Source organism: Nannospalax galili, unplaced genomic scaffold (assembly GCF_000622305.1).
Source record: "Nannospalax galili isolate Female #2095 unplaced genomic scaffold, S.galili_v1.0 scaffold693, whole genome shotgun sequence".
NCBI classification, from domain to species: Eukaryota; Metazoa; Chordata; class Mammalia; order Rodentia; family Spalacidae; genus Nannospalax; species Nannospalax galili.
Genome location: NW_008332653.1, coordinates 1058761 through 1070909, shown reverse-complemented (window position 1 = coordinate 1070909; position 12149 = coordinate 1058761). Strand labels below are relative to the sequence as shown.

Genomic DNA, 12149 nt, shown 5'->3' with positions numbered 1-12149 from the left:
TTAAAATAGTTTCATACAGAAAAATTCATTTTTAATACAATTGACACTAAGATGCACATGCATTTCTAAACTCTGTATATCTGATTATTACTAGTCACAGTTGGTTACTTTCTGAGCTCCTTGGCATCTGAGCATGAATATAAAGTCATCAGGTAGATTTCAATGGTGTTTTTCACATCTACTAATTATTAAGGAGCATATTTTTATGCTTTGAAGAATTATTATTTTTTCTTTTTTTTTTATTAATACACCCACTTCCCAGGTAGCACCCTTCCATAGCCTACCTCCCCACACTATACTGTGATATCCCTGCTGCTGTCTGCTGTGTGTCAGCAACCCCATCCATTCCCTACTACTTGCCCTTCTGGTGAATCTAGTCAGCCTATCTAGAGGTCTTTGTTTTAGGAGGGTCAGCTGTTCCTCATCTAGCAGTAATCAGTTGTCTATATTCCTTTGGATAAGATTGGGGTGTGCTGTTCATTTTCCCAGTTCTATGCTGGGTTACTATCTGGGAATCCCTTTGGCCACCTTGGCCAACAACTCAAAAGAAGGTATCACTTGTCTGGCATTGTTGCTTCTTATATAGTCTTTAGCTATACATATGGACTCTTATGAAATTATGTTGGGCCATTTAATCTTTGGTTATACTTTACTTTTGGGTGTTTAAGGCCATACAGTTAGACCAGATAAACCGATTTATTTTTACTCTTAAGGTCGTTTAAGGATCTGTTCCTCAGGGGTCACATGGGCTTGGGAGGAGAGGCTTTTCTTTTTATAGATGCAATGATAGAAATAACTCATTGAACAGTTTTGGATAAGATTTTGTAACCAGGACTGGAGCTATAGCTCAGTGATACAGCTCTTGCCTAGCATGTATGAGGCTTTAATCCCTAGCACTGGGAGTGGGGGAGAGAAGAAGAACAAAAAGATGACCATATGGGCTTTATACATTGGAACTATGTGGGGGGCAGTGGAGCAGTTGGATGTGGAGATTTACATTGGTATGTGAGCAAGCACAGGAAGATTTCCACAGTACCAGGTGATTATCCTTGGTTTGCCTTCCACTCCTCACCTCAACATGTACCCTTTATACTTACACTTCACAACTCCATATGTGAGTCTATCAGAATGATCCTAAGGCCTGATATGAGAAGGAGTGTGGAGGCTGAAAAAGACTGTGTTTGATTCCTAATTGACTCCTACAAAGGAGGAAAGTTCCTGTAAATGAAGTTAAAATTATTTCTGCAAAATATCAGAAGCATATAGTTAGGCATTTTTAGCAGTAATAAAGGCAAACACTTAAAATGCAGCATAGTTGTAATCAGGGCATGACTATTGTGATTATAACTAAGAAAAAATAGCCAGCTATTTGCATTACACTTCATTAGGGGAAAAATGTATCCAATTAGAAGGGCTGTGGGAATTGGGGGTTAACAGTAAAAGGAAATCAGAGGCCAACATAAATTGTGATGATCTTCCCAGCATTGCCCAGAGAAGAGGGAGCTTGGGTCCTTAATTTTGAAGATACAGTATATACCTATCCTGGGGATAAATATATAAGTTTATCCAGCATAATGACATGTATGCTATTACACTTTAATATTATTTATTTATTTATTTTTTTTTCTGTGCATTAGTGTACTGCCTGCCTGTAAGTGCACCTGTGTTGTACAGTGCCACAGACGTCAGAAGTAGGTGTTGGAGTCCCTGGGACTAGTGTTATGGATGGTTGTTGGCCACTATGTGGGTGCTGGGAACCAAACCCAGGTCCTCTGTAAGAACAGCCAATGCTCTTAACCACTGAGTCATCTCTCTAGCTCCCTTTTCTGTTTCTAATTTGTGTGGTGTTTTGTGTGTGTGATGTATGTATTTATTAGTATGAGTGTGTGCACATATGCATATGAGCGTGCACAAGTGCCTGTGCCCATGTGCTTATGTGTATGTGGAGGACTGAGTTTCTCATTGGGTGTCATCCCTCCATTGGTTTCCAGTTTTATTTTTTGAGACAGGGTCTCATCAAACCTGAAGCTTATTGATTTGGCTAGGCCTAGGCTTCAGGAATCACTTCTCTGTTCCCCCAGTGCTGGGGTTACAGAAGGTGCCATGCCTGAATTTAAACAAAGTTTTTTGAATTTATTTTTATTTTATGTGTATGAATGTTTTGCCTGCATGTACGTAAGTGCGCTTGTGCATGCAATGACTGAGGAGGCTGGAAGAGGGCATCGGGTCCCCTGGAACTGCAGTTACAGATACAGATGATTGTTAGCCACCATGTGGATGCTGGGAACCAAACCCTGTTCCACTGGGAGAGCAACCAGTGCTCTTAACCACTGAGCCATCTCTCCAGACACATGCCTGGATTTTTATGTGAGTTCTGGGATCTGACCTCAGATCCTGGTACTTGCCCAACAGAGGCACTTTGCCAACTGAAGTATTTCCCTAGCTCTCTACCACACCTCCTTATCTGCTTATTTTCCTACTTTAATTTTTTTTTTGTCCTTTTGAGATGGGGTCTCCCTGTAGCCTCAGCTGGCCTGGAACTCACTTTGTAGACCAGGCTGGCCTTGAACTCACAGATAGCTCCTTGCCTCTGCCTTGAGTGCTGGGATTAGAGGTGTAGGCCACCATGCCTAGCCCTACTCTGATTTTATGTTTATTAAACAAGCTTATTTTTATGGTACTAGGGAATTATGTAGAAAAATTTGAGGGAGTATTCATTGCTTCCAAATGACAGAGAGAAAAAAAAAAGCCATATAGTACTTCTACAGTTTGGTTCATACTCGTGAAGTAAGTATCTTGCTCCTGTGAAGGTGCTGTGATTGCTAACAACCTGGTTCCTAGGACCATGCCTAGGATCATGAGGAAAGGATTGAAAAATTCTATATTCTAAGCTTGATTTTTGCTTTAGCCCTCCCCTACCTCAGTTTTGAAATCTGCCATTTGAAGTGCTCCTCTGTCTACTACAATTCTGAATAGTATTTTGGAAGTTTAGTGTTAAGTTAGGAAGATGACCTCCCCTTTTTTTTTCTGTCTTTTTGAGACAGGGTCTCTCAGTAGCCCCAACTGGCCTGGAACTCACTATGTCGTCCAGGCTGGCCTCAAACTCACAGAAATCCACCTGCTTCTGCTTGGGATTAAAGGCATGCACCACCATGCCCGGCTTGGTAGATGACCCTTTAAAGACTTTCATCCCTCTTCATCTTAGCCATCTATCCATAGCCCTATCTTAGACCTTGTGATCATCCGTAATAATGTAAATCTTGGGCTTTAGTATCCTGTAATCAGACTGAAACTTAAGTCCAGATCTTTTAGTTCTTTGCTTCAAGTCTTTTTTCTCTGACCATGTAAGATTCAGATATTTTGACACCTCGTAGTTGTTCTTTTTTTGGTTTGTTTTTGTGTTTTTTATTTTGAGACAGAGTTTCAATATGTCACCCTGGCTGGCCTGGAACTTACTGTGTAGACCAGGTTGGCCTTAAACTCACAGAGCTCTGCCTTCATCTGCCTCCTGAGTGCTGAGGGGTGGGAGGTGGGTGGGTGGTGGTGTTTAAGGGCATGCACTGTCAGAGTTGCAAGGGTGTGGAAAGTAAGTCCATGTATACTTACCCAACAAATGGGTGTTGAACACTTGCTTATGTTGGACATTTAGTGGTAACCAAAACTGACAAGGACCCTTCCATTAGGAAACAGCTTTTTGAGTTGATGAACAAACTATCAAACAAATGATAATTATAAATTGTAGTAAGAACCATAAAGGAGTGTCAAGGATGACAGAGAAGAAAATAGCAAAAAGAAATAGCTTTAGATTGAGTGATAGGCTAGATTGGGATGGCTGCTTCCTATTACTGCGGAGGTGACTCATTTTGTGTTCTGCCATTTCTGCATGTGATCTCATATATTTCTAAGATCTTTTCATGTAGATGGTTAAGTCTTAAAGCCACAGTCTTTTTTACATTCTGGTTCTTTGATTTTTCTTCTCTATCTTCAATGACATGAAACTGGATTTGGTTTGTTCTCAAAGCCAGCCTTATTCCAAAGCATTATAGGAACTCTCCCGATGTTTGTGATTTATGGACCTAAAGAAAAACCATCCTTGTAAATGTCCTCTGCTGAGATGTCCCATGCAGAGTATCCTTTCCTCTTTGTCCCTTCATGGACTGCTTATTCAGGATAGCCGATACTTCCCAGTCTCAAAGAAAAGCTACTTTTTTCTATAGAGAAGAGCACAGTGAATAAGGAAGACAGTGAAGTCCAGGTCAAGAAACAGAAGATCAGCACTGTGTTCTCTGAAACTTGCCTGTATGCACTCAGTGATAGGTTTCAGAGACAGAAATACCTAAGCTTATAGCAGATGGAAGAACTTTCCATCATTTTGAACCTTAGCTACAAACAGACACCAAAATGTAAGAGATAACAGAATAGCAGCTAGCCAAAGTGTACCAAAGCATGACCCACATAAGGGCTTCTGCTGAAGAATACCTAGGCCTCTGCTCTATTACCGGGGATGCCTGGTGATCACAAGTAGAAATCTTCTAATGTAGAGCAACTAGATCTGGAGCAACCCAACTTAGAGCATCTAGACCTGGAACAGCCAGTCTTGGAACACCATTCCTGGAACAGTTATGTTATACCCGAGCTTGGAACAGTCGGGCCTTGAACAATCCATCTCTGCAGACATTGGATTGAATTCTTTTAAACTGATTTTCTAAAATCAGTCTCATTTGCATTCATATAAGTTCTTTTAGAGAGAAAAAGGGATGGAATAACTATAACTGGGAGGGTGTGGCATGAAAGAATAGAAGAGATCCAGGGATTCATATTATCTTCAATTTATTTTATTATTAGAACAGATCACAGGTATACCTGTTGTGAGTAGGTCTCATCCTTAATGTGTACAGTTAAAAAAAAAAGATTGAGAGTTTCTGCTACACAGGATGAAAGTTTATCTGAAGCTTTCCATATTCTGGTTCCTGTCTGTACATCCCACATATCCACCTTCATTCTACTGCACTCCAGCCACCATATCTGTTTTCTGTCACTTCAGTCCTACATACACGATTTCCTTCTTTACTGAACAGATGAACATTTAGGGGGCCTTTTTAAGAAAAACCTTCCTTGATTCCTCTAGCAAAATTTAGTATTCATTTCTTTACCCAGTGTTTGTTAAAGCATTTATTTTACAAAATATTACTGTTTCTTAGTTTCACTAAGAAATTTTCAAAAAAATTTCCTTGATGTGAAGGATTGATCCTTGTATCAGTTTTAAGAAAGTATTTGGGAGACTGGAGAGATGGCTCAGTGGTTAAGAGCACTGACTGCTCTTGCAGAGGACCTGGGTTCAATTCCCAGCATCCACATGGCAGCTAACAACCATCTGTAATTCCATTTCCAGGGGAATACAACACCCTCTTCTGAGTCCGCGGGCATTGCATGACAAGGGTGCACCTACACACAGGCAGACAATACACTTGTACACATAAAATAAAAAAAATAAAACTTTTAAAAAAGTATTTGGATGTTTGAGTGACTATTCTGTTTCTGTTTCATGAGATGGATACAGCTATATTAGCATCAGATAAAACAAAGTTTAGTGTTCAGAAAGTAAATGGAACAAGGAAATAGTTGAAAATGTCTTTCCAGATATACTTTAATTGATAAAACACACTTATAAAAACTATGATAAAGCAATTTTTAAAGTATATTATTCTTTTTTAGCCCCAAACTTTATTTTTTATTATTGTAAAATATTTATTTATTTGTTTATTTATTTAGTGTTTTTGAGACAGGGTCTCCCTGTAGACTCAGCTGGCTTGGAAAACTCACTATGTAGACCAGGCTAGCCTCGATCTCACAGAGATCCACCTGCCTCTGCCTCCCCAGTGCTGAGGTTAAAGGCATGTGCCACCATGCCCAGCACTTTGATATTATTTAAAGAAAGATTTATTACTGAAGGATATAGAAACTGTTTTAATGGAACTGTTTTGGTTATTTGAATTCTTTTTCAGAATTTTATTTATTATTATGGGAGGGGGGCTCATGTATGGAGGGCAGAGGACAACTCCAGGGAGTCAGTTCTCTCCTTCACCTCTATGTGTGTTTCTAGGACCGAACTCATATTGCCAAGCTCTTGTGCACAAACACCTTTACCTACTGAGCCATCTTACCAGCCTTGGTTATTTGAATTATTTCTGTAGAAAATAATTTTTTTCATTGTTATGGGAACATGTATTGATTACATCTAACAAAAGATAGGATCTAGCAGGATAAGGACATGCAGAGTGTTTGCTGTACATGTCAGCAAAATGGACAAGTATTGAGGTTAGGAATGTTTATGTGAATGTTGGAATCAAACTAGATTCCTCAGTCGGTTTTGGGAATGCCAGGATGATCCCATTAGCACTCCAGTCCACGCACGTTTTCTGATACAGGGCACTAGAGCTCTGTGTGCTTGTCTTGAGTCCCCTTTAGCTCTTGGGTATTCCAGGGCAGGGTCTTAAGTTTTATTTGGAACCATTAGTAATCAGAAAATAGATCTGAAAAGCTGAGCTTGGTGGCTCATTCCTGTCTATAATCCCAGTACTGTGAAAACGGAAGCAGGAGGAGTCCTGTGAATTTGAGGCTAGCCTGTTCTATATGGAGAGTTTCAGGCCAGCCAAGCCTACCTAGTGAGAACAGACAAACACAAAGCACACTAAAAACCCCAAAACAGAACAGATAGATAAAAAATTAGAAATATTTAAAGCCTCATTTAATTTCCTTGGCTATTAAATTGATTTATGCTGTGTTTCAGTTTATATTTCTTAGATGTACATAGTACAAAATAGTTTCTATATCCAATGATCTTACAAATTTTGTTTTTACTGGGTATATGTACTAGAACTTTTTTCCCCATTTGTTGTGAAGAAAAACTTAGATAATGAATTCATTCCAGTTAAAGAAATAAATCAGCCAATCCATTTCTGTCACAGAGGTTCTCTCCTTCTACCATGTGGGTCCTGGGGATTGAACTCAGATTATCAGGCTTGGCAGCAAGAGCCTTTCCCTGCTGAGTCATCTTGCCAGCCCGATTAAGCAGTTTCTATACTTCATGGTATTAAAAAACTAATGGTTAGGTTTCTAATGCAAAACTTTTATTTATTTCTTCTTTTCTTTTATAGGAATATATATGTCCTCGATGTGAATCAGGCTTTATTGAGGAAGTGACAGATGATTCAAGGTATTGTATAAACTCATGAATAAATCAAACATTCTATTATCAAAACTATTTCTCTTAGTGTTGACCTAATGGATTGGAAGGAATTTGTTTCATAACTTACACTCTGCTAGGAGGAATGTGTGTGTGAGTATGCATGCATATGTGTATGCATGCATACACACACAAGAGACAGAAGAACAGGAGAGGGAAAAGAAAGGGAAAATTTGGAAAGTGATACGATAGTGTGATGAGATCCACTGGTCCTGATTGTGTGTCACCCAAAAACCTCCGTAGCCATAGAAGAATAAACCTGCTACATTTTTATTTGTTTGTGTAGACTCTGGGATTCTCTTGGATTATTAGTTTTAGTAATTACTCTGTTGCCTGAAGTTTAATTGCTGTTATACATATTGGGTAAGTTATGCAGTAACTTCCGATGAGGATTCTACCAAGCTAACAAACAGTATTCTAACCAGGGAAACTTTGTTGTCTCTCAGCCCTGAGAAAGCCACAGATCCCTTGTTCATATTAAGATTGTTGCTGTCAGACTTTGCCATCTTGCTGCTATCATGGTAATATTTGTTTTTTCTCATTGGCTTTAGTAAAGGTATAAGATTGATGAAAAGAAGAAATGCTTTCTCAAAGTGACAATATATTTCTTGGTTGGTATGAATAAAACTGTAATAACTTAATTCTAGAAAAGCACTGATTACTGTTACTGGCTTCCCCCCACACCCAAACATAATGGCACATTTGTTCTTTTGAGGTCATCTGGTCAAACATTGGTTGAACTATTAAAGAAGTACCAACTTATTTAAAAGAATCTGTAATCTGAAGCTTCTTAGTTTTGAAGTGACTTTGAGGATTTTAATAACAGTAGGTAATTTCTTTACCATTACTGTTGGCAGAATCTAAAGTCGAAGGTCTCTTCCACAACCAGGAAAAACTGCACATTTTAAAGTATGTACTGTTAGTTTTGCTAACTAATGGTTGGTGAATTTGTGTGCAATGAACTGGAGCTTCTGGGGCAATATGTGGCATGGGATATAGTTTGGTACAAACACTTGGATGTTGGTGTAATAATTTTAGTTTTCAATAACAATACCAGTATTATCAGTATTATGCCTGTAAGATTAGCATGACAACAAAATTAGCAGTGTGTGGCTAGCATGCTAACTTGGAATTGCTTTTTATTTGAGCTGTTATAATTGCATCACATACTTATTTGAAGCACTAATGCTCTGCATGTGTTGAGTGAAGAGTATATTGGTTATAGGGGAGTAACTGAGTTTTTCTTTGTAAGTTTTAAAATAGTAATCCTGGTTCTTTAGGCATATACTACTTTTATGCAGAGTAGAGTTATAAATGAGTATAATGATTAACTGCAAGATGAGTATTTTTCTAGCCAGGAACTATGAATTCTGTTTTCATTTAATCCTTTTATTTGTGCCTCTCTAGGTCAGGTCCAAGTTGTCTTGTATAGATGTTATTGGTAACAACTATCCAAATGTAACTATTTTGGATTTTAAGGTCAGTGTTTTAAATGAGGGAAGAAATCATTTTCTTAGAATCAATCTCTTTGAGGCAGTGTGTTATTCCCTTCTATAAAATTTGTAAGTGTTTGCTGTTTTCAGTATTTAGCAATTACAGTGGTTAGTAATAGATGGTAAGAATTTATAGGAACTGAGCCTGGTGCTGTGAACTGGCAGTCCCAGTTACTGGGGAGGCTGAGGCAGGAGAATCATGAATTACCTGGGGTGTAGAGTTCACAAGCCAACTTGGGCAACTTAGTGAGACCTTCTCTCAGAATAGAAAGTAAAAAGAGGAGAGTAGCTCAGTGATAGAGTACTTGCCTATCAAATTTGAGGTCCTAGGCTCAATCCTCAGTACTAGAAAAAAATTAATAAGAGGAAGTCTTTGCATGTAAATATAAGACATTGGACCCCATCTGCTTCTACACACAGTAGAGGGGCATCTTGTAAATTTTCTGAGGCTTTGTAAATTTTACCAGAACATTGCTGTTTTTATTATCCCTTCTCTATGTTTAGTTCTGTCACGCTTAAAGTGCAAAGGAATTTTAAAGAAAGGGAATGTTGAGGAAGTTTCAGGGGAGCAGTATCCTAAAAGAGTTGATGAATTTCTAGTATTTGAATTCATGAAATCCTGGAATCATGTAATAAAGGCAGGAAAGAAGCCAGGCATGATGGCACACACCTAATAATCCCAGTACTTGGAAGATTGAGGCAGGAGGATCATGAGTTTGAGGTTATCCTGGGCTACATTTTGAGTTCAGGGCCAGCTTGAGGTACAAAGTAAGACCCTGTCTCAAAAATTAAACCAAATCAGGGCCAGCTTGAGGTACAAAGTAAGACCCTGTCTCAAAAATTAAACCACACACACACACACACAACACACACACACACACACACACACACACACACACACACACACGCTCACTAAAAATCAAGCAACCAAACCAAGAAGGAAGAACCTTAGAGGCCTGTTAGAGTTGGACAATAAAATATCTGTGTGGCCATTCGTGATGGAATCGGGTAGTTTGATTATTTAGTACAGATGTACAAATACCTTGTTATACAATTGAAATAATTTTAGAAATAGTTTTAACTTCTCATCCAAATACAAGTATTAAATGGTTTCTCATCTGAGAGTAAGATCTGAGAATGATTACAGAAAGGATAGCATTAGTTTTTCACTTTTGGTTTTAGACCAACCAGGGTGTATTTATGTCGTTAGAGAGCTTAGGAACCTGGATCGACACTGTAAATCGGAAACTAAAAGTTATTTGTGGTAGTTGGAAGGTTTTATGACTGGGATGTTTGTATGTATGCTTTTGTACTTGTTTGTCTAAGTGGTATCTAGCATTTTTTGTGATTCATTCTGTATTTTCTGTTGCTGTGATAGAAACACTCTGACCAGGGGAACTAATAAAAGGAAGAGTTTTCTGGGTGTGGTGGTGTGCGCCTTTAATCCCAGCACTCTGTGAGTTCACAGTCAGCCTGGTCTACACAGTGAATTTCAGGCCATCTGGGGCTACAGAGAGACCCTGTCTCAAAAAGACCAAAAAAAAAAAAAAAAAAAAAAAAAAAAAAAAAAAAAAAGTGGGGGAAGAGTTTATTTAGCTTATGGTTCCAAAGGGGAAGCATGGCAGCAGAAGTGGCTGGGGTAGGAGCTGAAGCAGAGAGTGACTAGAGACTAGAGATCTGGCAAGACTTAAGAGCTCTCCAAGCCTACCCCCAGTGATGTGCTCCCAGCATGGCCACACCTTTTAAGATTCCCCAAAACAGTGCTACCAACTGGGGACAAAATGTCCAAATACTTGGAGACTATGGGGAACATTCTCATTCAAACCACCATACATTCTATCTTCCTTTTTCAAAAGTGTTACAGTTTCTTCCCTATAAATTTCTTCCTATTTTCAGGATCTTTGAGAGTAAGTCTTCAAGAATATCATTTAGATATGTGCTATTAATTCAGCAACTTTTATTTTGGGTTACCAATGTAGGATATGGCATTGCAAGGTTTCCAAAGGTGAGGAGTACAGTATTATATAATGTCTGACACATAATAGACACTCTATATATCTATATACCAATAGATATATAGATATAACAAGATACAGTCTTTACCTTTTCAGTTTATATTTATGAAAGGGCAAAAGAGTTGGAATGGTTGAGGCAAATCCTAATTACTTATAGTACAAGATAGAATTTAGGACCAAACCAGAATACAGAGATATGAAGGAGTCACATTTGGTTGGTGAGTTCAGAAGCAACTTAATGGAGGAGGTAGCTCTGAATGGTGGGTAGGATATGTATTGGAAGATGAAATTTTGAGTATTTTTCTGTGCTAATTTCTATAATCTCTTATTCTATACATTTCATAATTCCCAAGAGATCCTAACCCCAGATATTATGAGCTTCTATCTGTTTAGATGGCTTTGTAGTGAAAACATTTTGCTTTTTTAGTAGTGAAAACATTTTGCTTGTACTATCCTCTTTGAGGATAAATGTTTATTTTTCTTCTTTTGCTAGGCTAAATTAGAATTGCATTACTGGCTGTGAGTCCTTTCTTTGTGGTGGTCCTTCTCCTTAAATTTCCATTAGATTTAGCCTTAATTCATTTGAAAACCACTTGTGTTTTTGGTTTGTTAATGACATTTCATTTTTATTGATTTGTTTTATTTGTTAAGATATTTTCACAGGTGAAACTGTACGCCAGTCTTCATAATATACGTGACCTCTTGGATGAGTTGCTTTTCCTTATTGAGCTTTGTTCTCATTTTGCTATTCTATATTTAGCTTCTGGGAAGGGAGCTTGTTCCTGGGAATAGAATTACCACTATTACTTTTTCTCTTTAGTTTTTTAGGTGGTGGTAGCAGCCGGATAGACAATAGCACATCAACACATTTTGCAGAGGTAAGTTTTCCTTTGGCTGTAGAGATTGTTTGGGAAGTGGGTGGGAATCATGACAGAAATTGCCTCCAGTACAGCAGCACATCAAAGATTAACTGCATGTGTAAGAAAAATTTGGGTAAGAGCAACCCTGGGAAAGATCTGTTTTCAATGACTGGAGATTTAGCATGTTTCTTTTTAAAAACCCTTGATTAGGACAAAAATTATAGCCTTCAACTGCTTCAAACCTGGTATTGCTTTCTTTTTATATATGAATAAAAAGCTTGTGCTCTTTTCAAAATAATGGGACTGTAGCCTCTGCTGTAACCGCAAGCCAGGCTGAGTTGTTATCCAAGTTAAAATAAAGCAGTTTTCAATATTGAACAGTGAATATTAGTTTCTAGAATTTACCTCTTATGAGCATGGTAGTTTGGTATGGATTAAAGATCCTGAGATGGGACCTCTAATTAATTAATTTCTATTTCTTTGTATAATGTGGTATCCATATGTATATACAGACTCTCTCTCCTCTCTCCTCTCT

The 12149-nt window shown here is 38.2% G+C and overlaps 1 protein-coding gene across 2 annotated transcripts in view; it reads left to right on the top strand.

Moving 5' to 3' along the window:
- The window catches only part of Rnf115 (ring finger protein 115), an 88744-nt gene that overhangs the window by 36256 nt on the left and 40339 nt on the right, over positions 1–12149 (top strand). Inside the window, exons 2-3 of one of the 2 annotated variants that reach the window (XM_008827583.2) lie at positions 7158–7216; positions 11575–11632. In XM_008827583.2, the coding sequence (XP_008825805.1) occupies positions 7158–7216; positions 11575–11632 (117 nt within the window). The remainder of the gene's footprint in view (positions 1–7157; positions 7217–11574; positions 11633–12149) is intronic. The other variant, XM_017796754.2, reaches the window with a different exon arrangement.